Source organism: Hippocampus comes, unplaced genomic scaffold (assembly GCF_001891065.2).
Source record: "Hippocampus comes isolate QL1 unplaced genomic scaffold, H_comes_QL1_v1.1 scaffold85, whole genome shotgun sequence".
Lineage (NCBI taxonomy): Eukaryota > Metazoa > Chordata > Actinopteri > Syngnathiformes > Syngnathidae > Hippocampus > Hippocampus comes.
This window is the reverse complement of record NW_017805540.1, coordinates 941,813-961,443: the sequence shown is the minus strand read 5'-3', so window position 1 is coordinate 961,443 and position 19,631 is coordinate 941,813. Positions and strand designations below refer to the sequence as shown.

At 41.4% G+C, this 19,631-nt stretch overlaps 3 protein-coding genes across 4 annotated transcripts in view; 1 reads left to right on the top strand and 2 right to left on the bottom strand.

The window, feature by feature from the left end:
- The window catches only part of tmem275a (transmembrane protein 275a), a 4,983-nt gene extending 2,370 nt beyond the window's left edge, over positions 1-2,613 (bottom strand). Inside the window, exon 1 of the mRNA XM_019878820.1 lies at positions 2,190-2,613. The gene's annotated coding sequence lies outside the window, so the exon portion shown is untranslated. The remainder of the gene's footprint in view (positions 1-2,189) is intronic.
- Positions 2,614-7,917: 5,304 nt separating this feature from the next.
- Positions 7,918-14,736, bottom strand: LOC109521339 (complement factor H-like). 2 transcript variants are annotated; one of them, XM_019879158.1, is made up of 11 exons: positions 14,550-14,736; positions 14,256-14,447; positions 12,532-12,714; positions 12,260-12,448; positions 12,088-12,156; positions 11,884-11,991; positions 9,202-9,258; positions 8,700-8,861; positions 8,307-8,468; positions 8,192-8,217; positions 7,918-8,033 (listed from the first exon to the last, which is right to left on the bottom strand). In XM_019879158.1, exons 1-11 carry the CDS (start codon positions 14,623-14,625, stop codon positions 8,019-8,021), a joined length of 1,239 nt encoding a protein of 412 aa, XP_019734717.1. In that variant the 5' UTR covers positions 14,626-14,736; the 3' UTR covers positions 7,918-8,018. The 2 variants fall into 2 exon arrangements, with proteins under 2 accessions (XP_019734717.1, XP_019734716.1); XM_019879157.1 differs by lacking the exon at positions 9,202-9,258 and adding an exon at positions 10,146-10,202 and having other exon boundaries at positions 14,550-14,733.
- LOC109521341 (beta-1,3-galactosyltransferase 2) overlaps positions 13,815-19,631 on the top strand; it is a 15,883-nt gene continuing 10,066 nt past the window's right edge. Inside the window, exon 1 of the mRNA XM_019879159.1 lies at positions 13,815-14,139. The gene's annotated coding sequence lies outside the window, so the exon portion shown is untranslated. The remainder of the gene's footprint in view (positions 14,140-19,631) is intronic.

Genomic DNA, 19,631 nt, shown 5'->3' with positions numbered 1-19,631 from the left:
GAAGAAAACAGCAGTCTCAGTCTGTCACCGAGATAGACCCAACGCAGCAAATGATATGAAAGCGCCAATCAATGCTTCTTGAGACCAAAACAAAGGAAAGATGATATTTTGGTGATTCATAGCACAGTATATGGTATAATGTTAATGGTCCGGCCCACTTGACATCTACCGAGTCCGTATGTGGCCCACAATGTGAAATGAGTTTGATACCCCTGATTTAGAGTGTTCAATCAGCCTGCCATGCATGTTTTCGGAATGCGGGAGGAAACCGGAGTACCCGGAGAAAAGCCACGCAGGCACGGGGAAACATGCAAACTCCACACAGGGAGGCCGGAGCTGGAATTGGTACCTCTGCACTGTGAGGTCGACGCGCTAACCAGGGGAGCACCGGACAGCCAGCAATGAAATAAATCAAAATTAAAATTACGGGTAAGCTTCCCATGATTTGCTTGGAGCATGTGACCTTTTAGTCTGGAGATGTTTGTCAGTTGGTAAAAGGCAGTTGTAATCATTCATTGAAAAGTCAGTTCCAAATAAATCAGCACCCCAAGGTCTGCAAGTGTGGAGTAAGAGCAGTTCTCTTTTCGTTATTTCCAAAACCAATTACCGGTACCTCAGTTTTGTTTTGGTTTAGTTGAATTTACCTTAACTTGTATGTGCCATCTCTGAGAATTAAGGAGCTCTTATTATCGTTCCACCTTGCTCAAAAAAACATTTCCGTGGCAAACAGTAAATGCAAGTGGCGTGTAAAAAGATTAGTCCTTTGCTTCAGGCTTGCGGGTTTTGATTCGCTTCTATTCGAGTTGACAGTTTTGCTCCATTTTGTGTTGAGTTGTGCTACTTTATTCACATGTCACTTGTTCGTCTATCTCAGCAAATCTTCCTGTGAACATTCTTGTGACCATTGAGCGAAGATGTCATGCTGTTTGTTGTGGCACATTTTGTTTCTTTCAGCATCGTGAAAGTCTCTGTAATTCGGTCTCTATAATTGTGATGTCAAATTTTCCTACGATTTCATCTCTAGTCATGTGAGGTTAGCACATTTTCACATCAAGAAGGTTCAGATTGGGACACCAGTTCAAATCATGAAATGAGAATATTCTACTCTGGCTTCCAAAAACACATCTGCTCGCTAAAATGAAGACAATAAATTACTCACGGGTTTGAATGGACTGTCTGCATGTGCCAAGATTGTGATTGACTTGCTGTGCGTTTAGTTCTGAGTGACGGAGGAAAAATTGGAATTGAAGCCATTTTTGTGCGCAGAAATGTTTTATTTAGATGGTAATCTCATTTTTGGCATCACAAACAATGGCATGATGAAATCGCATTTCTTGGTCATTCAAATTTATCGTATTATTAGAACCTGGCAGTTTGGTTAAAATAATTTTAATTGTACATACAGTATCAGAAACAACAGGAGGATGCCCAGTGAGAAAGAAGTGACTGGCTTTGACCATAATGCATACACTTATATGTATACGAACAAATTGGAGGTGATCCTAAACCAGTGACGTGCACATTAAATACACAAAAACAAAAAAAAAATCACTATTCTTTCTTATCCCTGCCTTCATTAGCGCAAAGAAACAACAGGAGGATGCCCAGTGAGAAAGAAGTGGCTGTCTTTGACCATAATGCATACACTTATATGTATACTAACAAATTGGACATTAAACACACAAAAACAAAAACACCATTGCTCGTTCTTATCCCTGCCTTCATTAGCGCAGTGATTCCCAACCTTTATTGAGCCAATGCACATTAAGTTAAAAAAAAAAATCGCAAGACACACCAGCAAACAAAATTGTCACAAAATGAGGAGACATATGTCCATTTCACACTTTTTGCCATCTAATATAAAATCATTCATTTGTTCATTCTGTCACTATAAATTACTGGCATGGACAGAGGGACAAAGATACATAATTTGTTATTAATAAATAATTTTCTTACCAATGAAGTGAATTTTTATTTCCCGCGGCACACCGTTAAGAGTTCTCATGGCAGCGACACACTGGTTGGGAATCACTGCGTAGTGGATTACTCTGACTCCATTCAACATTTACATTGTGTCAAATCAGCCTTTCCATTACAGATGGCAAGATGGAGATGCACGTTGTACGAAGTATAAAGCTCAGTCATATTTAATTCGTTTTTTTCCTGCATAGGTGTCAACATCTGCTTACCTTCTATGAACAGTGACGCTCCATTCTTCAGCGATCTTCTTTCTTTCTTTGCTTCCGTCTTTCTTCTTTCTCCAAATGTAGTCCCCCCCGCTCGAAAAAGGGATCATTTGATGGTTGAGAGTTCGGATAGCAGATTGTGCAGATGCTGGCGCCGACTGCTGCTGTCTTTGCTTGCAACTGTGCCGTCTCGGAGGGCGCAAGTCATGACACGCGTTCAATCAGCGGCCATGAGGATGAGACAAGTCGAGACCGGCAAGTCATGCGGCACATCCGAATCGATCACTTCGGAGCACCGCGCGGATGTGGACCACCCTCCCCCCAGCCCCCCTCAAAAAACACAGAAAGGCTCCTCAATATATCATATGTTGCATGTGCAGCATATTCCCTCCTTCTGTCAATCTCTGGATGTGTGGACGTGCGTCGCAATGACGTCGTGGTTTTTTTTTTCCTTTTAAAGAGGAACATCCCCGGAAATTGGACAGTGCGTACACCCGCCGGCAAAAACATGAGGCACACTTGCACTCTAATGAGCTTTTCAATTGCCATTATCTATTTATACTTGGGTGTTGATGGGAGATGTGTTATTTAATTGTTCATTATGATGATACTTTCAAGCGTTTTCAACAGTATTTGGGCAAACTTTGAACAGTGGCCTGATTTTTTTTTTTTTTTTAATAAAGGTCTCGCCGAGCATGGCAGCAGCAAGTCGTCGCGGCAGAGCCGTGGCAGCCGGAGCTGCCGGCAAGTGCTTCAGCAGCACTTTTGTGATATTTGTGACGATACATCTATCTATGTATTGATTTCGCTACCTTTCTGACATCAAGCTGTCATTGACGGGCTACACCAAAAGTCTGCATTTATATCACACTCCGATTTGCAAACATACAGAGGCGGATCTAGACGGTTTTACCTGGGTTGACAAAGGGGGTGGCAGCAGGTTCACACATGCGCACATTTCAAATTCTGAGTTCATTTTCTGGAAAGTCTTGATGAAAGCTGGATAAAGTTATCCTTGTCGCGGCGGCGTCATTACACACCAAATGGCTACAAACGCTGCTAACGCATTTCACATGCAGTGGGTTGTCACACTTGACAGACCATTTGAACATAGAGCAACCTCATGTAAACAAAGGTTCCGCAACTCTCTTTGGTCAGTTCGTGATGGGAAAGGTAAAATGCATCTGATTAATTGGTGACGCAATAGGATGAAACCATTTTTTTTTTTCTTGAAAGGCGAGGTCAGCGCGGGTGTGGATTCCAAACTGGTGATTAAAACCTTTAGACACCCCAAGGAGACAATATCAAGATCATTTCTAAAATCATTTTTGAATTTGATATTGAGAGATTCATTGCCAAAAGCAGGGGTGGCAACTGGCGTAGCAAGACATTTGATGGAGGTGCCAGCTGCCACCCCTTGCCACCCTGGAAACCCGCCAATGCAGTTGTACAAAACGTACAACACATTTGCCAGAGGCCTGATTGCACTGATTACCACTTCAGCATCCCCACCCCTCCCACACATAAACAGCTAATCTGAACTGGGTCACCTGAACCATGCAGTGAAAAACTAACCCTTGTTTTCTATTACATTGTTGGAGATTGCGTCTCCTCTGTGTTGAGCATTGTATAAAGGCTGCAGGTTGTCTTCCAGAGCACAACACACTCCAGCAAAACTAGCAGTGCATCCAGGCGTTGATCAGCCGCTCAGCATGCCACCATTTTTGTTTGGCCACAAGGATGATGCGGCGAATCTGCCGGTGATGTCCCCGAATATCAATTGTATTCTTCTCTGTAGGGTGCACACAATGGATGTCACTCTTTTTGCTTGCATGCTGGTTTCGGTATATAATACAGCTGGTTGTGCGCATGTTAAACATGAACCAGGCCATGTAAATATCTCGCAAAATGTAATGAGCTCTTCTTCGAATAATAACCTAAATGGTTCCTTAATTGTGGGATGAGAACACGATGTGATGAGATGAGCTGCATAGAAATGGAACCACTGGGCTTAATTTGTTTTAATCAGTGTCAGGAAGTCGAGAGGCACTGCTCTCGGAATCTTAATTTAACATGATAGCTCGAGTTCAATTCAGGAGAGGTTTATGAAACGACGTAAATAATATATCGTGAGCTCATTTACTGTAAATCCCCAAATCAGGAGGGGGGAAAAACACTCATGTTAAGAAGTGTGACAAAACAAATGGACCGTATCTGAAATAAAACAATGGCAATGTGGTCAAAGGAGCCTGTAAAGTTCCTGTTAAGGTTATGTATGACTGAGGACCCAAAAGCAGGGAAACAAAGAGGCAAGAAGAACAAAGCTGAAAGTAAACTAGGCTCATGGAATAAAACAAAAATAAAATACCAACACTGAGATCAGACTCTGCACTACATGACTTACGGACGTGACAACTGATAGACAACACAAACAATGAACCGGCAAGGACAGATAGAAACCAGGAAACTCAAATCCAAGCAACCGACGAGATGAGAAACATCTGGACAAGGCACAAGTAGCTTAAGGAGCTGAGTGGTCAACACAAGGGACTGAGTTGACGTAATGAGACAGACATGGGCATAACTAAAATCTATTAAAAACCAAAATCAAGCGACTTTGGATTTAATTTCCTTTAAAAAAAACATTTGAGTTTCTTTAATAGAATGTTTACGGTCATTATCTGAAACCTAAAGCAGTGTCAGAACAGTTTGGCAGCAAAGGCAGAAGTCGTTCATTTGTCACTAAGATTTCTGCTACAGACAAATGGCAACTAGCGGTTGGTGCGATGCTAGCACCGTTTGCGCGCCACATTTACTCGGAAATTGCTCCTTCCTTGTACAACAAAAAATACAACAGAGTGTGTTTCTTGAGGGGGGTTGGAAGGAGGGGGGTCGAGGTCCTTTACAGCTCTGAAGTCATCCATCTACCATCTGTCAATCGTTACATCATCAATAAAAACAAGTGAGCCTGTTCTATTCGCTGCCATACATGAACACGACATACACTACCTCGATGTTTGTGCTAGCTTAGATCAGGAACCATTCCTTTCTTTCACCATTATTTTTGTTTCCTTCTCATTCTGATGACCGAGGCTTCAGAAGAAAGTCCGAACTTCAATCAAATTTGCAACCGCTAAAGCAAAGTGCTCACCAGAAATCTGCTCAAATTATACCATGGTTCCCCCATTCTGATGATCGAAGTCAGCAAGGACTTTAGATATTTGATCCTTAAAATATCATCCTGAACAACTATCGCTGTTAAGTCATTCATCACAATAAAAATCACGAGAGTTTGCATCCGTAATGTAGTTACCAGATGAGCTAACTACACAGCTAGCATAGCTTGTTATAAATCTATCACTACAACTACTAGCCTACTCCTTGGGCATTTCTCAACATGAAGAGTGCAGAGTACGGTTTTGTAAACTCCAAGGACAATCTTCCGACAAAAGTACACAAGAACGTTCTTCCTAAGGTGAGTCTCTTCGTAAATTGGAACAGCTGTGTAACCCCACCATCCAGACTGTGAAGTGTTTCCATGGCAGCAGCACAAAGCGCATCTTGGGATATTTTCTTTGCCAAGCCTTCACAAATAACCAACCAATGCATCCTATTTTTAAGATAGCTGACGAGAACAATATCCCGCTTTTGTATCCTTTGGTTCAGGGGGAGAAGACTCGTGTAGTGGTTGAAGATATGGTTATGTGTCATAACGAGTACACCAGAAAGCACAGCGCGTGGCCATTTTTTTCCTCATCATGTGTGCGCTCTCTCACGTTTTAGAAATCGGAGGAAGATATTATCGTGGACACTATTATGTTTGTAACGTGGGGGTTAAAGGACAGCACCGCAATATCAATGAAGGGTCTCAATCCAAACAAGTCCCCGGGAGTTTTTACTCGACAATAAATTGTATTTATACTGGATATGTCACTCTCTCTGACTTAATGTACATGAAAATACGATTTTTTTCAATACACTTGATGTGTATGTGTTGAATAATGACGTATATTAGATGTTTCGCACTCCCAAACCGCAAACGTGTGGTTCAGTGAACAAGGTCTGGGTCCGGGGTTACCATGGTGACAAGATCCAACGAGATTGTCCATTGTACCTGATAACTTCCCTGTTCGAAAGAGTCCCCATTTTTTCCTCTAATTGGGTCACGCAGGCAACAAAAATGCTATTGTGCTGGTCGTTACGCTTTGGTATAAAGGCTGCGATTGGTTAATAATCCACCTATTATCAACTAAAAATTTCATCGACGCAGACATATTTGGGCGGTAAATCACGGACTAAAAAAAATAATAATAATACGATTGAGTGAAATTGGTTTCCAACAAAATATGATATTGAAGAAACAGTTTTGTTGTTGTGAGTGCAACATGTCTTTCATCGAATCTTCGCGAGGTGGTTCATTTTGCAAAACAGGGCAGCACAGTGGGGTGCAGGTTCGCATCTGTGTCTCACAATTGGGTTCTGGCTTCAAATGTCAGCCTGTGTGGCCGTTCTTCCCGTGCTTGATGTTTTCTCAGGTACTCAGGCTTCCTCTTACATATACCACAGACAGGTTGCTCGAAAACTCCCCCGGTCCTCGAGGGCCCCTTTCCAGCCTGTTTTAGACATCTCCCTCCTCCAACACACCCGATTCAAATAATCAGGATCGTTATCACGCTTCTGCAGCGCTTGCTAATGGATGAATGATTCTAACACAGCTTTCCCGCCCGACAATCTGATTGAAATGTACGCTCCAGACAATACACCACAGTACATTCAAATGCTATACACAGAATGCAGACGAAATGTACTTCTCTGAATCCATTAAGTATTGAAGTTCTACACCCATCTGCCCATTTCCTCCCGTCAGCCCGCAACTGGTGCCTATGTGACACACTCAAGAGGTATTAAAAGCGTATACCAGCTAGCGTGTTATGTTCTTCGCAATCAACTCCAACCAGAACATAATAACAGAAGCAGAGGGCCCGTGGTCCTCTCAGTGGCACTTGCCTCCGATTTAACACTTATTGATTCCTCCTTAGGAGCGGCGTGAGCTGGCACTAAACCCTTGCAGGTCCTGGGGGTGGCTGTGAAGCTTGCGTCTGTTCAAAATGTCATGAAAGTAGTGAAGGAGTGAAAAGATTTTGCCAAGAACACTCTGTTCATGCTCATTAGTCAGCTTGTGTGTCGGATGGCGTCATCACGCATGAAGTCCCCACCAAAAAAACACATAATTAAGAGACGCCGCCGCAGTCAATGTCTTGTCAAGGCGGCCCGCCTGTTTTGAATCAGCAATTATGTGCCACATTGAAATGTAGACAGAAAGGCTAATTCAGCATTCGTCTCATCATGAGGTCGGGATGTAAAGCCCCAGCCACTCCCAAGTCAAGCCGTGAACAGACTTTTTTTTTTATCTCAGCAATGCCATCAGATGGCTCCTGTTCGACTCTTATCAAGGGTTCGCATGGTGTGCTTTTCACGAACGATGAATAAAATGTTATAAATAGTTTTATACACAAGTGACATAATTATGAAGAGAGAGAGAGAGAGAGAGAGAGAGAGAGAGAGAGAGAGAGAGGAGACGAGAGTCTGAGGATAACATGATCCAAACCCTTTTCAAAGCTCAGAACTGTGACTGCAACATGCTAACATGTCCTCCACCGTGCTGCCCCGATCTATTTTAATTCCTAAAACTTATTGTGAACTTGTTAGAAGAAAGCGTGGAGACAACATAAAGGAATTATTGTTTTGTTTTTTTTTAATGACAAACTTTGTGAATGTCTTTCTGTACTGCTCTCTTCATGTGGAAGCAGTATCCCAAGGGATGACCATCAGTCAGTGGCACCTATTCTGTTTGCAACATGTAACAGAAAAAAATAAGTTAGCAGCAGATGAATCTCAATGGAAAACTATCAAGCAGACATGCTTATCATCGGTTAAAAATGAATGATTATGTATAATACATTAAATATATCAATATTTTTTAATGGTCTGAGAAAAACACTTACGTAATAGTAGTCCCTTTCGTGACAACCTAAGCAATAACGGAAAACAATGAAAGGAGTAATGACAACGGTGATGTAAATGATCACTGAGGGGACAAAGTGTGTAGTGTGAACTTACATGGGCTGATCTTAATTTGCCCTTTCGTGCACGAAATTCGGCCCGTGAAATCGGGCCAGATACACTGAACTCTCTTGGTTTCACGTTCTTTTAGAATGAGTGTTCCAGATTCTTGGAAATTGTAGTTCGTGTACTCGTCAAGATTCAGTTGACAAAATGCTTCTGCACAACGTAAAGAAGGACAAATTGGATCCATTTGAGTTCTTTATACAGGGGCCATCAGTAAGTAGCTACCGGTAATCTTCTCCCTTAGACATACTTTTTGTTTTTTTTTTGTGATTGCATTATTTATTTTTAGCACGAGCATTAATTTTTTTTTTTTTTTTTTTGTGACTGCATTATTTATTTTTAGCACGAGAATTACTGTGAAAAAGTAGAGGTAAGTTGACTTACCTTTGCATGTAGGTAGTTGTGACCAAGTCCCATCACTGTAGCACACCACTGTCTCTGGACCGACCCTTTTGTAAAAACCGTTGCACGCATACCTTAACGACATTGTTCTTTTTCGCACAACGTCACCATTTGGAACTTTTGGGTATGATCCACAGTTGGAAACTGAAAGAAAAAAAAAATAATTAAGCATTTTTAAGTTGTCTTAAAGTTAAAATAATACCCATTGGGTTTAAATATATGAAGCAAAAGCAACAAAATAACAGCAAGACAGCATCAGACAATGTTTGCACTCTAAAAATCCTATAGAGTGAATTGTTTCCGAATACATTATGCATGTCCAAAGGTAATTGCTAAAAACATGTCCAAAGATGAATTTTTAAAGCTAAAATCACATTGCTGCATTCATGTTATCCATGAAATGTTAATTGTACAGTTTGTAATTTTCTTGCATTCCTGACCAGAACATTGAGCACAGTTCAGTATATCAATATGAATTATTTACCTGCTATGACCAGGGGTGAGTTTGTGCTCTCGGTCTTGTCAGAAGTGGTTACAGATCCTTGATCAGAGGGAAAAAAAAAAGAAAAATGTTTGACTTAGTATCACAATCGCTCGATTTTAACTCTCAATCGTATGGCAAAGCATACATCTTAGGAGCTCTTGTTTCAGTAAATATGTCCAGATAAAGTCTACTTGGCTGTTTTGGACAACTTTCTACATCGATGCTGTAGAGTAGATGGATGTTGTTTTACTTGTATATGATAAACAACAGTAATCTCTGACGGCTTGAAATTGATGGACTGAATGCCTGGAAGGAACATACTCGTTTGACCTCAATGACTGGCCTGTCTTGTGCAAAGTATCATTCAAAGTAAATACAAATCTTGCAGATTTAGAGAAGCTTCTTCTTAAAGTCTCTCGGGGCTGCGTTGTATCAAAGCAGGTGGTCAGAGTGCTTTGCATGCCGTGAAGAGAGTTACTACTTGGCATGATGCAATAATGTTATGATATGAACCTCACGATTTAGCTTATCATGATATTGTGCAGAAGTTGGCATTATAAAAAAGCTCACGATACTGTATAAAAACTGACGATTATAAAAATAAATGAATAAAACATACGAGCAGTGACCAAGAAAGAGGATTGTCCAGTCATTTTTTTTTTTTTAAGTCAAGTGCTCCTATCGGCTCAGGGGCGCAGAGTATCTGATACTCTGCGCCCCTGAACATGATACTATCATGTTAGTTCACAATTGCTATGTTCGGCTGACAACGCGCATGTCCAAAGGTAATTGCTAAAAACATGTCCAAAGATTAATTTTTAAAGCGAAAATCACATCACTGTATTCATGTTATCCATGAAATGTTAATTGTACAGTTTGTAATTTTCTTGCATTCCTGACCAGAACATTGAGCACAGTTCAGTATATCAATATGAATTATTTACCTGCTATGACCAGGGGTGAGTTTGTGCTCTCGGTCTTGTCAGAAGTGGTTACAGATCCTTGATCAGAGAAAAAAAGAAAAATGCTCAACTTAGTTTCACAATCGCTCGATTTTAATTCTCAATCGTGTGGCAAAGCATACATCTTAGGAGCTCTTATTTTTAAATATGTCCAGATAAAGTCTACTTGGCTGTTCTGGACAACTTTCTACAACATCGATGCTGTAGAGTGGATGGATGTTGTTTTACTTGTATAAAATAAACAACAATAATCTCTGAAATGGATCGACTGAACGCCTGGAAGTAACATACTCGTTTGACCTCAATGACTGGCCTGTCTGGTGCAAAGTATCATTCAAAATAAATACAAATCTTGCAGATTTAGAGAAGCTTCTGCTGAAAGTCTCTCGGAGCTGCGTTGTATCAAAGCAGGTGGTCAGAGTGCTTTCCATGCCGTGAAGAGAGTTACTACTTGGGATGTAACGATAGCCAAAACGCCATGATGCAATAATGTTATGATATGAACCTCACGATTTAGCTTATCATAATATTGTGCAGAAGTTGGCGATATAAAAAAACTCACGATACTGTATAAAAACTAACGATTACATAAATAAATGAATAAAACATACGAGCAGTGACCAAGAAAGAGGATTGGCCAGCCATTTGCTCCTATCGGCTCAGGGGCGCAGAGTACCATGTTAGTTCACAATTGCTATGTTCGGCTGATAACGGGAATAAGACTTTATCTTGAGGCACTTGCATTGTGAATTGAGTTCATTTGTGGAGGAACTCAAACGTGCTACGTTCCCCTCTCAAGCGTGGGTCGCAAACGTCGGTGGCCATAACATGCCGATATCAAATTGAACTGCTCACCACTAGAGGGTGCTAGAACCGCACAAATGGAAAATAGCCTGGCCTACTTAACAAACGTGCTGCTTTTAACACAGTATTGTGACACGACGACGACGATATCGTGGCAACTTTAATATCGCGATATTGCCGTTATCGTAACATTCCTAGTTGTTAAGTTACTAGGTCTTAGTATAAAGCAAATGCACTGGATAACCACTGATGGAAACAAAGGCGCTCAGGTTCTGACATAGCAGGGGGGCAAAGGGCCAAAGTGCGTCACTAGAGTATAAAGCAAATGCACTGGATAACCACTGATGGAAACAAAGGCGCTCAGGTTCTGACATAGCAGGGGGCCAAAGTGCGTCACTGCCTACCGTTTTAACCACACGCCTCCAAAAATCAAACAAACTGTCGCCAAAATTCACTGCTACATACTTGTCAATCTGAGCACATTTTCAGCATTTATCTACAAACATGTCAAATATCTTTGTAAACAAATCTGCATTTACATGACAAGGTCTTTACACGTATGCACTCGTTTTAACCACACGCCTCCAAAAATCAAACAAACTGAACACTATGTCGCCAAAATTCACTGCTACATAGTTGTCAATCTGCGCACATTTTCTGCATTTATCTACAAACATGTCAAATATCTTTGGAAACAAATCTGCATTTACATGACGAAGTCTTTACACGTATGCACTTAATTTCAGACAATGAACCTGCGAATCCACCTCTTGCCATTCAAATAATGGAAATAATAGCTCAGGGTTCAACTACACGGGCACAGATTTCACAATGAGTAAGTACGGGTGGCAAAAGACTGCTCGAAAGAGTTGTCTTTCTACAGATGTTTTGCCAAAGAAAGTTTTCAATTACCCACCTGTTTCACTCGCCGTAGAACCACCAGTACTGACACCAGTAGTGGCCCCACCAGAAGGAGCACCAACTCTGGCATCAGTATCACCACCACCTTGCCCCCTTCCTCTACCTGACAGGAAAGTGAAAACATTTTCATTTTCTACATTACATTTTCTGTATGATCAATGTCATCGTTTTATTTTATTACGTAGTGTTATTAACCTACTTCCATCAACAGGTTTTGTCATGCCACCTGATGTGTCTCCATCATCTTCAGGACCTGGCTTGGATATTGCTGACACACACACAAAAAAAAAAAAAAAAATCAAGCAACAACAATAAAAAGTTGGGAAAACCAAAACGTTCCAGGTGCATCTTAGGACAGTTTTTGAACCTACTGCAGCTTGGAGCTGGTGTCCAGGACCCAGCAATACAAATGACAGATTTCCTGGAGTTTGCACCCTCAACACTGTATCCGTCTTCACATTCATAGTGGACCTCAGAGCCTCCTGCATATATGTCCTGGTACTTGTGAAGGACAACGGCGTGCGGGATGTTAGGCGGCTCATTACAAGACATTTCACTTCCTGGAAAGAAGTCATGGAAATATTGTATCAGTATCTGATGTATACAGGTGCACTTAGTAGTTGGTGAATGTGATGGGACGTACGTTCACAAACCGGCAAAGCTGACCAAGCTCCCTTTGTACACGTGGCTGTTGCTCCCAAACCTTTGTGTTTGTATCCTTCGTCACACTTTATCCGAATGACTGATCCTTCTTGGTACCACAAGCCTTCAGGACTTTCATTGTATTTTCCATTTGGAATATCTGGTGCAAAGCAGGCGTTTTCATCTGAGGAAAGCAAAATTATGATTTTTTTTTCTCTTTTAAAGAAGCGCATGTGTGGAAAGAACAAATCTTAATTATTGGTGTGGCTAATTATAAAACCGCCACCACTACACCAACAACATAAAGCGTAGTATAAGCCGAGCTTGAGATCTACAGCCCGGGGCTTAAATGACTCTCGCATAAGAATGACCGTTCAAGGACAGCACAAAACTGTTGCGCAATAAACCAACAATAAGTGGAAGAACTCAGTGTGATAATATTATTGAGGTATTATGGTTGTCCTGCATATCATTCCAAATTGGCAAAAATATATTTGGCCCAGTGTAAGCAGAATTCAGACATGTCTTCCATCTAGTAGTGATTGGTGATATTACAACTTAAAACTACAGCTGACCCCTGCATATTCGCAGTTCAGCACCCATTCACAAATTCACAGATTTTTTTGTCTTGTTTTTTGTTCTATATTTTTGGATTCTTTTTTTTTTTTGCTTGTTCTATGAAATGATTATTTATGAGATGAAAGTTAGACATTATTTTTTTTAACTGACTTAAAGTATAACATCTTCCCTGCTTAAATTTAACAGTTGGATTTTGTCTTGGAAAATACATTATCCCAACTACATTTGTCTTTGTTCTTTTGAAGATTAGAGCTTTGAAAATAAAGGTGACGTTTTCAGAATAAAAGGTGCAATATCACGAACTTTGTTCTCGAGACGTTCAAAAACCAAGTAGTTGAAGAACATCTGCTTTCGATGAACAGAAATCTCTTTTGATTTTACTCTGAATGTTTAAGGGGAGCAAGGCAGCCCGCTGATCCAGTGGTTAGCACATCGACCTCACAGTGCAGAGGTACCGGGTTCGATTCTAGCTCCGGCCTCCCTGTGTGGAGTTTGCATGTTCTCCCCGGGCCTGCATGGGTTTTCTCCGGGTACTCCGTTTTCCTCCCACATTCCAAAAACATGCATGGCATGTTAATGGAACATTTTAAATTGTACCCAAGTGTGAGTGTGAGTGCGGATGGTTGTTCGTCTCTGTGTGCCCTGCGATTGGTTGGCAACCGGTTCAGGGTATCCGCCGCCTACTGCCCAAGGACAGCTGGGATAGGCTCCAGCGCCCCCCGCGACCCTTGTGAGGAGAAAGCGGATCGGAAAATGAATGAATGAATGTTTAAGTGGAGCACACAAAACAAGAATCAGGCATACCGACAAGGAGTTGAACATTATCAATCCGTTAAAGAAAAAAAAAAAGATGTCATCATTCCGGTGCCCTATGAGACAACGTTTCTGCTCATACTAATCGGGGTCACCCAGGGCGTTGCATTAGTCAAACAATCTCAGTTTATTTTGCAAGCAGCAATTTAAATGAGATGATTTGAGGTCAAACTCCAACCTGTGAGGAATCAGCAGCAAGCAACCAAACTGCATCCAGGTAAGGCATTGAATTGAGCACAATTTGCTGCCGTTTTGTTCTCATGGTAAAAATGTCAACACAGCTCCTCAAATTGAAAATAGTTGACGCTAATTTACAGTCTAGATTATACTCACCAATACATTGTGGTGTATGAGACCATTGGCCATTCAGGCATACACTGGTGGCCCACCAGCCCTCCACTGCTGGTTTCTGTCCAAAGTTGCAAGCATATGCGAGTTTGCTTTCATGCAAATAGAATTGTAGTTGAGGCACTAAAAAACCTCCCTCCAGCTGGGGAGCAGAACAGTGCTCTGCAGAGCTTTGGGCTAAAAAAACAAAACAAAAAAAACAACATTTAAAAAAAAAAATAAAAGGTCATAAAAAGTCATATCTGCTCAGTAAACAGCATCAGAATGAATGTGACGTACCATGAAGTACTCCGGGGTGAGACAAGACAAGGACCAATCCAAGACAGCTGAGGAACATTTTGTCAGGAAGTGTCATATTATCTGACAAAGTTGAGCAAATCCTCTCAAATCGGATTGGGATAGGTTAATTATTGTTCAGTTGCGCCATCACCCACTCAAAAAGTAAATACTGACCTCCTCTGCACAGGACATGGTGATGTTTGCTTTGAAGAGCGAGGCTGCAAAGTGGAAAGGACAACTTTCATAGTTTTCATTCCTACTTTGATTTACCGTGACACACTGAGAATGCCCCGAAGCCAAAAAGTCAAGAAGTGATACAATTTGGTGTCTCAAAAAGTTAACGAAAACATGGAATTCAAACTACTGTATTATCTGCAATTTCCCACCCTTTATTGAGCCAATCAAGGTATTTTCCGCACTATAAGGCGCACCTAAAAGCATTCAGTTTTCTCAAAAGCCGACAGTGCGCTTTATAATCCGATGCGCTTTATGTATGGAGCTTGCTGATTGCTTGGAAGTCGTATTTTAAATGTTCTGTCAAGCGTTTTGTTACAGCTGCAGCGGTTGTGAAAGCTCTGTATAAATAAAGCGATATTGTATTTTATTGTATTCCCTTGCATAGCTCTATCTACTGGATGCATAACGCAACCGCAGCCAGTATTGTTGCTTCTATTCTATGCGCCCTATAAATGAAAAGGCGCACCTTATACTCCGAAGCGCCTTATAGTGCGGAAAATACGGTATTTCTTTTACATCAGAAAAGTCTCACAGCACACTGCAGGAACAAGATTTTTGTCCTAACTTTGAATACAGTGCAAATAATTGGTGATCACGTCTTAATTTAATCATACATTTCTTTGGTGTGAAATCTGGGCTGACTTAGTTGAACACAAAGCTGCCATCGGCAACAGATGGAAGCAGCCGTTTGCGTCTTCTACCAGCTAACAGAAGTGCATTGAATCTTCCTGTTTGTCACAATGCTTGGCTGGCACAGATCGGTAAAAAAAATGTGGTGTATTTGTAATTAATAAATTACAATTTGGGGATGAGCATTTGCGGCACTTCGTCTTTTTTGAAGTCATTAAACAAACGTTTACAATAATACAAACACATTTAAACACAACAAATTGAGAGAAAGCATGAGCAATGGATAAAAATATTCTACAAAACATACTTCTGTTTAAACTGTTTTTTCCAAACTAACAAATTTATTATCTTACAATATTAATCAATAATCTTGCTCAAAGATGCCCATTATAAAATGAACCGACAGTCATCCCTTTGTTAATGAATTTTCGGCAAAAACTAGGCTGAGCTGAAATATTACCCGTTATCGTTCTTCTTTCAAATTTACAGTGCGAATCTAAAACAATGTGCCATTCTCACGTGTTCGACAGTGGAATTACACTCAAAATAAACGTGAGTCAAAACAAATCAGTGACAAAGTACACAACAACAACAAAAAAGCAAAATAGTGAGACCACAAACCCGGAACTCGGAATAGAGGGCCGGGGAGGGTTTAACCGTGTCTTTGCTTGTGGCCAAAAACGGCCAAGAAAAACCTCAAAGGGTATATAAGCGAGACAGAACAATACAATACATCCTGTTTATATAGCGCTTTCACAACAGCTGCAGCTGTAACAAAGCGCTTTACAAAACAGTTAACCTAAAGTGAATAATAAACACAACACATAACATAAACTCACGGACAAGTCGTGCAATCACTCTTTCGTCATACGCTTTGTTGTTTGAAGCAGTTCTCGATGAAAAAGGAGAAAATCGTAGTGTCCTGTCACCAGTTGATCAAAACGTGCACACGTCGGCTAAATGGTACATTTCAAAGTAAACAAGAAGCTGTCGCGTCCATTAATTAATGCATCAAGTGGGAGCCAATGGGAGAGAATGGTCTTACTTTTAATAATATGTTCGTTTTTCTGGTTATAACACGAAATCGATTCATATTCCTAACAGTAGGAATAATTCCAATTATAAATACAAGTAGTCATACTTGACAGACAGAATGGCGAGCGAAGAGTTGGAGAGCAATACTGCCATCGAGTGGTGTTTTGGAGGCTGTTGGCAGGCAGCAAAAGAACATTCTGAACACTTACTCTGTATGCTTAGTTTGTTTGTACAGATTTGGACGAAGCTGTAATACCAAATACTATTGTACATACACAGCTGAACAAATATATTCGAGCAGCACACAATGTAGGGTTTATGTCACAGCTGCCCCCTATGGCGGATCTATTAACTGAAGTGAGAAAAAAAAATACTTTGTGGTAACCGTGTATCCATCCTTAAACATTGGCAACATCTGTTAGTGTTCGCCCAACAACAAGCCAGTGTATTGGACGTTGTGTGGAGAATTTTGAGGGAAATAAATGAATCTCATCCTTTTCAGAATATGGCAGTAAAACATTTTGGAAAAGAAAAAGTCAAGCACTGTAAATACTTTCTGGAATCAGTATTTGATGTTTTTCGTAATTGTGGCATTTAGGGACTTTGACCTGGAAAGAAAATGGTACTGACTGGTTTATTTGGGGACTTTCTGCACTGTTGCAATGACTGTCCACTCATGTTGAAACAACAAAGTCAGTAACAAAGTAGCAATACCAAAATGCAAAGTAAAATAAATACACACACACACACACACACACACACACACACACACACAGGACCATAAAGACAGTCCCGTCTCATGTTTTGTTCCTCTCATAAGACCACCAAAATATTAAAAACATTCAGCAAAGCAGTCCTTACACCACTTAGCTTTTCGATACCTCGTTGGCAAGCCACATTTGTGAAACAGCTGGTGTACCAGATTTCATTTGAACGTGCAAGTGTACCTAATCAAATGAGCATAAAGCGTTTCGTGCCATATCACTGTCGCTATGAGTTTGCTGATTTTTGTGCATCAGGTTGTCATCACGAGGACGCGACTTGGGGGCGACATTACAGCCAGTCAACATTTGACTCTAACCGACAGTCAAGTGTCTTGTCTTGCCAAACGCAACAAAAGACAAGGTAAATTTCTCACAAGCCGAAAACCGATGGCTTCTTAGTGGATTTTGCGGTACTTCACATCTTTCTACTTATTTTTCCCACCATAAATGGTCTTTTCTTTTGTTAATGAAAGAAACATGGTTTAGAGAGGAACAACCTCAGTTAGTTACAGAGTTGGATATACAAGAAAGTCTTTAAAAAGTACTAGGACTAGCTAGCACTGATCAATGTTTCAGTACTTTTGGTCTACATGTGGCTGAATTGTAAAATTGACAAAAGGTGTCGAATCCATGAAAATTTCCAAAGATGTCCACTTTTATTATGCCTTATATGATTCTTCTAATCCATTTGTATCCCTGCGACAATTGTTGATGACACTCTAAACCAGAGGTGGCCAAACTTTTTTGACCAAAGATCGACTTTTGAAGCAACCAACCTCCCGTGATCGACCCGATCGCGTATGTGCGTGCACCCAAACATGCACACGCGCGCATATGCACCCACGCACGCCACGATGAGCAACAGCCGGAACGGCCCCGAACATGAACGAAACAGAAACAAACACCCCCTCCCCACCCCCGCCTGTTTTAGATGTCTCCCTCTTCCAACACACCCGAGTCAAGTGATCAGACTAAGTTAGAGAAACAAAAGGACAAAAAGGACTTTCAAAAATTTGGACAATGTCAAATGAAATTCACTCCTAAAGGGTGTACCGAGAGCATTTTAGTTTAACGCCAAATGTGAAAAGTCAAGCCCACCGATTGGAAAAGATTTCAATTTGTAGTTGTAAAACTGAATGTACAAGTAGACGCAATTTTCAGTGAGGAATTTAAATTCAAATTCTACAATTCAGTTTCAGTTTTTCAAACAACTGAAGATGATCCAAGATGGCGGACAGTGCGCCAGTGTGTTCGGCGACGCTCCTGCTATTTCGTTTTTTTTTACTACTCGCAATGCTTGTTACCTTCCTAACAGCGTCTCGATTGGTTTACGATCGTCAGTCGTTGTTATCGATTCAACAACACGTCGGAGATTCGGCCGCGTTTTGGCAAGACGGTGGTGAAAAGACGCTACCTCCGATTTTGGCTAACGTGCCGGCTAATCTCTTCCACGTTCGGTCGCCCCCTTCACGGAAGCGCCGCCGCGGCAAACGTAACGGTCAGCTTGTGAAGCTAAAACGGGATCCGAGACTCACTAAGATCGCTACTCGTTCCCGAACGCACGGAATTACTCCGTCGTGCGCGTACGCGCGTAATCTCGCTGACATCGCGAGCCCTCGACCCTGTCGCCTCGTGCTTGATAACAGTCGTTGGCTCTCCCACCGCGCCACGGCATTTCTACCCTCTGCGCCTTTCTCGGCGAGGAGTCCAGCGAAAGCTTTTGAGGGAATTCCCCCGGGCTCGGCAATCGGAAGAGGCAATCCCTCCCATTGCCACTCCCACAAGGATCGCTTTGTTAAACGTCGTTGACGAACAAGACCCATATTCTGAGGGAGTATTTCCTTTCCAATGACTTGGATTTCCTGTGTCTGACGGAGACTTGGGCAGGTACTGCTGAGTCCAACGCTTTACTTGAATTGTTGCCACCTGACTGTGCATTCCTCGATACCCTGAGGACCTCAGGCCGTGGTGGAGGAACGGTGAGTATCTTGAAGAACATTTTCAAATGTAAACGGTGCACATTCACCACATCAACCACCAGCTTTGAAGCAACCTTCTTTGAAGTCGGTCGTGTCTTCCCGGTGCTTTGCGGTGTCATTTACCGTCCTCCTAAATACAACAAAGACTTTTAAAGTGATTTTTCAACCTTTCTTGCGGAAATCAGGCTGAGATATGATCATATCCTCCTAATGGGGGATTTTAACATCCATGTGTGCTGTCCGGAAAAACCACTAGCAAAGGACTTCTTAAGACTTATCGACTCTTTTAATTCCGTGCAATATGTGACCAGCCCGACACATGAACAAGGACATATTTTAGACCTTGTCCTTGCTTATGGTCTACCGGTGTCAAATCTGGAAGTCCTTGAAAATGGGATTTCTGATCACATGGCAGTTTTATTTGACGTAGTCTTATC

Bases quoted from the DNA above. Each gene is read 5' to 3' on its own strand.
- LOC109521339 (XM_019879158.1), bottom strand. From the start codon at position 14,625: ATGACACTTCCTGACAAAATGTTCCTCAGCTGTCTTGGATTGGTCCTT. The intron at 12,449-12,531 runs GTACGTCCCATC...ACTTCTTTCCAG, and splicing joins AGCTTTGCCGGTTTGTGAAC to GAAGTGAAATGTCTTGTAAT. The intron at 8,469-8,699 runs GTAAGTCAACTT...TACGTTGTGCAG, and splicing joins ACAACTACCTACATGCAAAG to AAGCATTTTGTCAACTGAAT.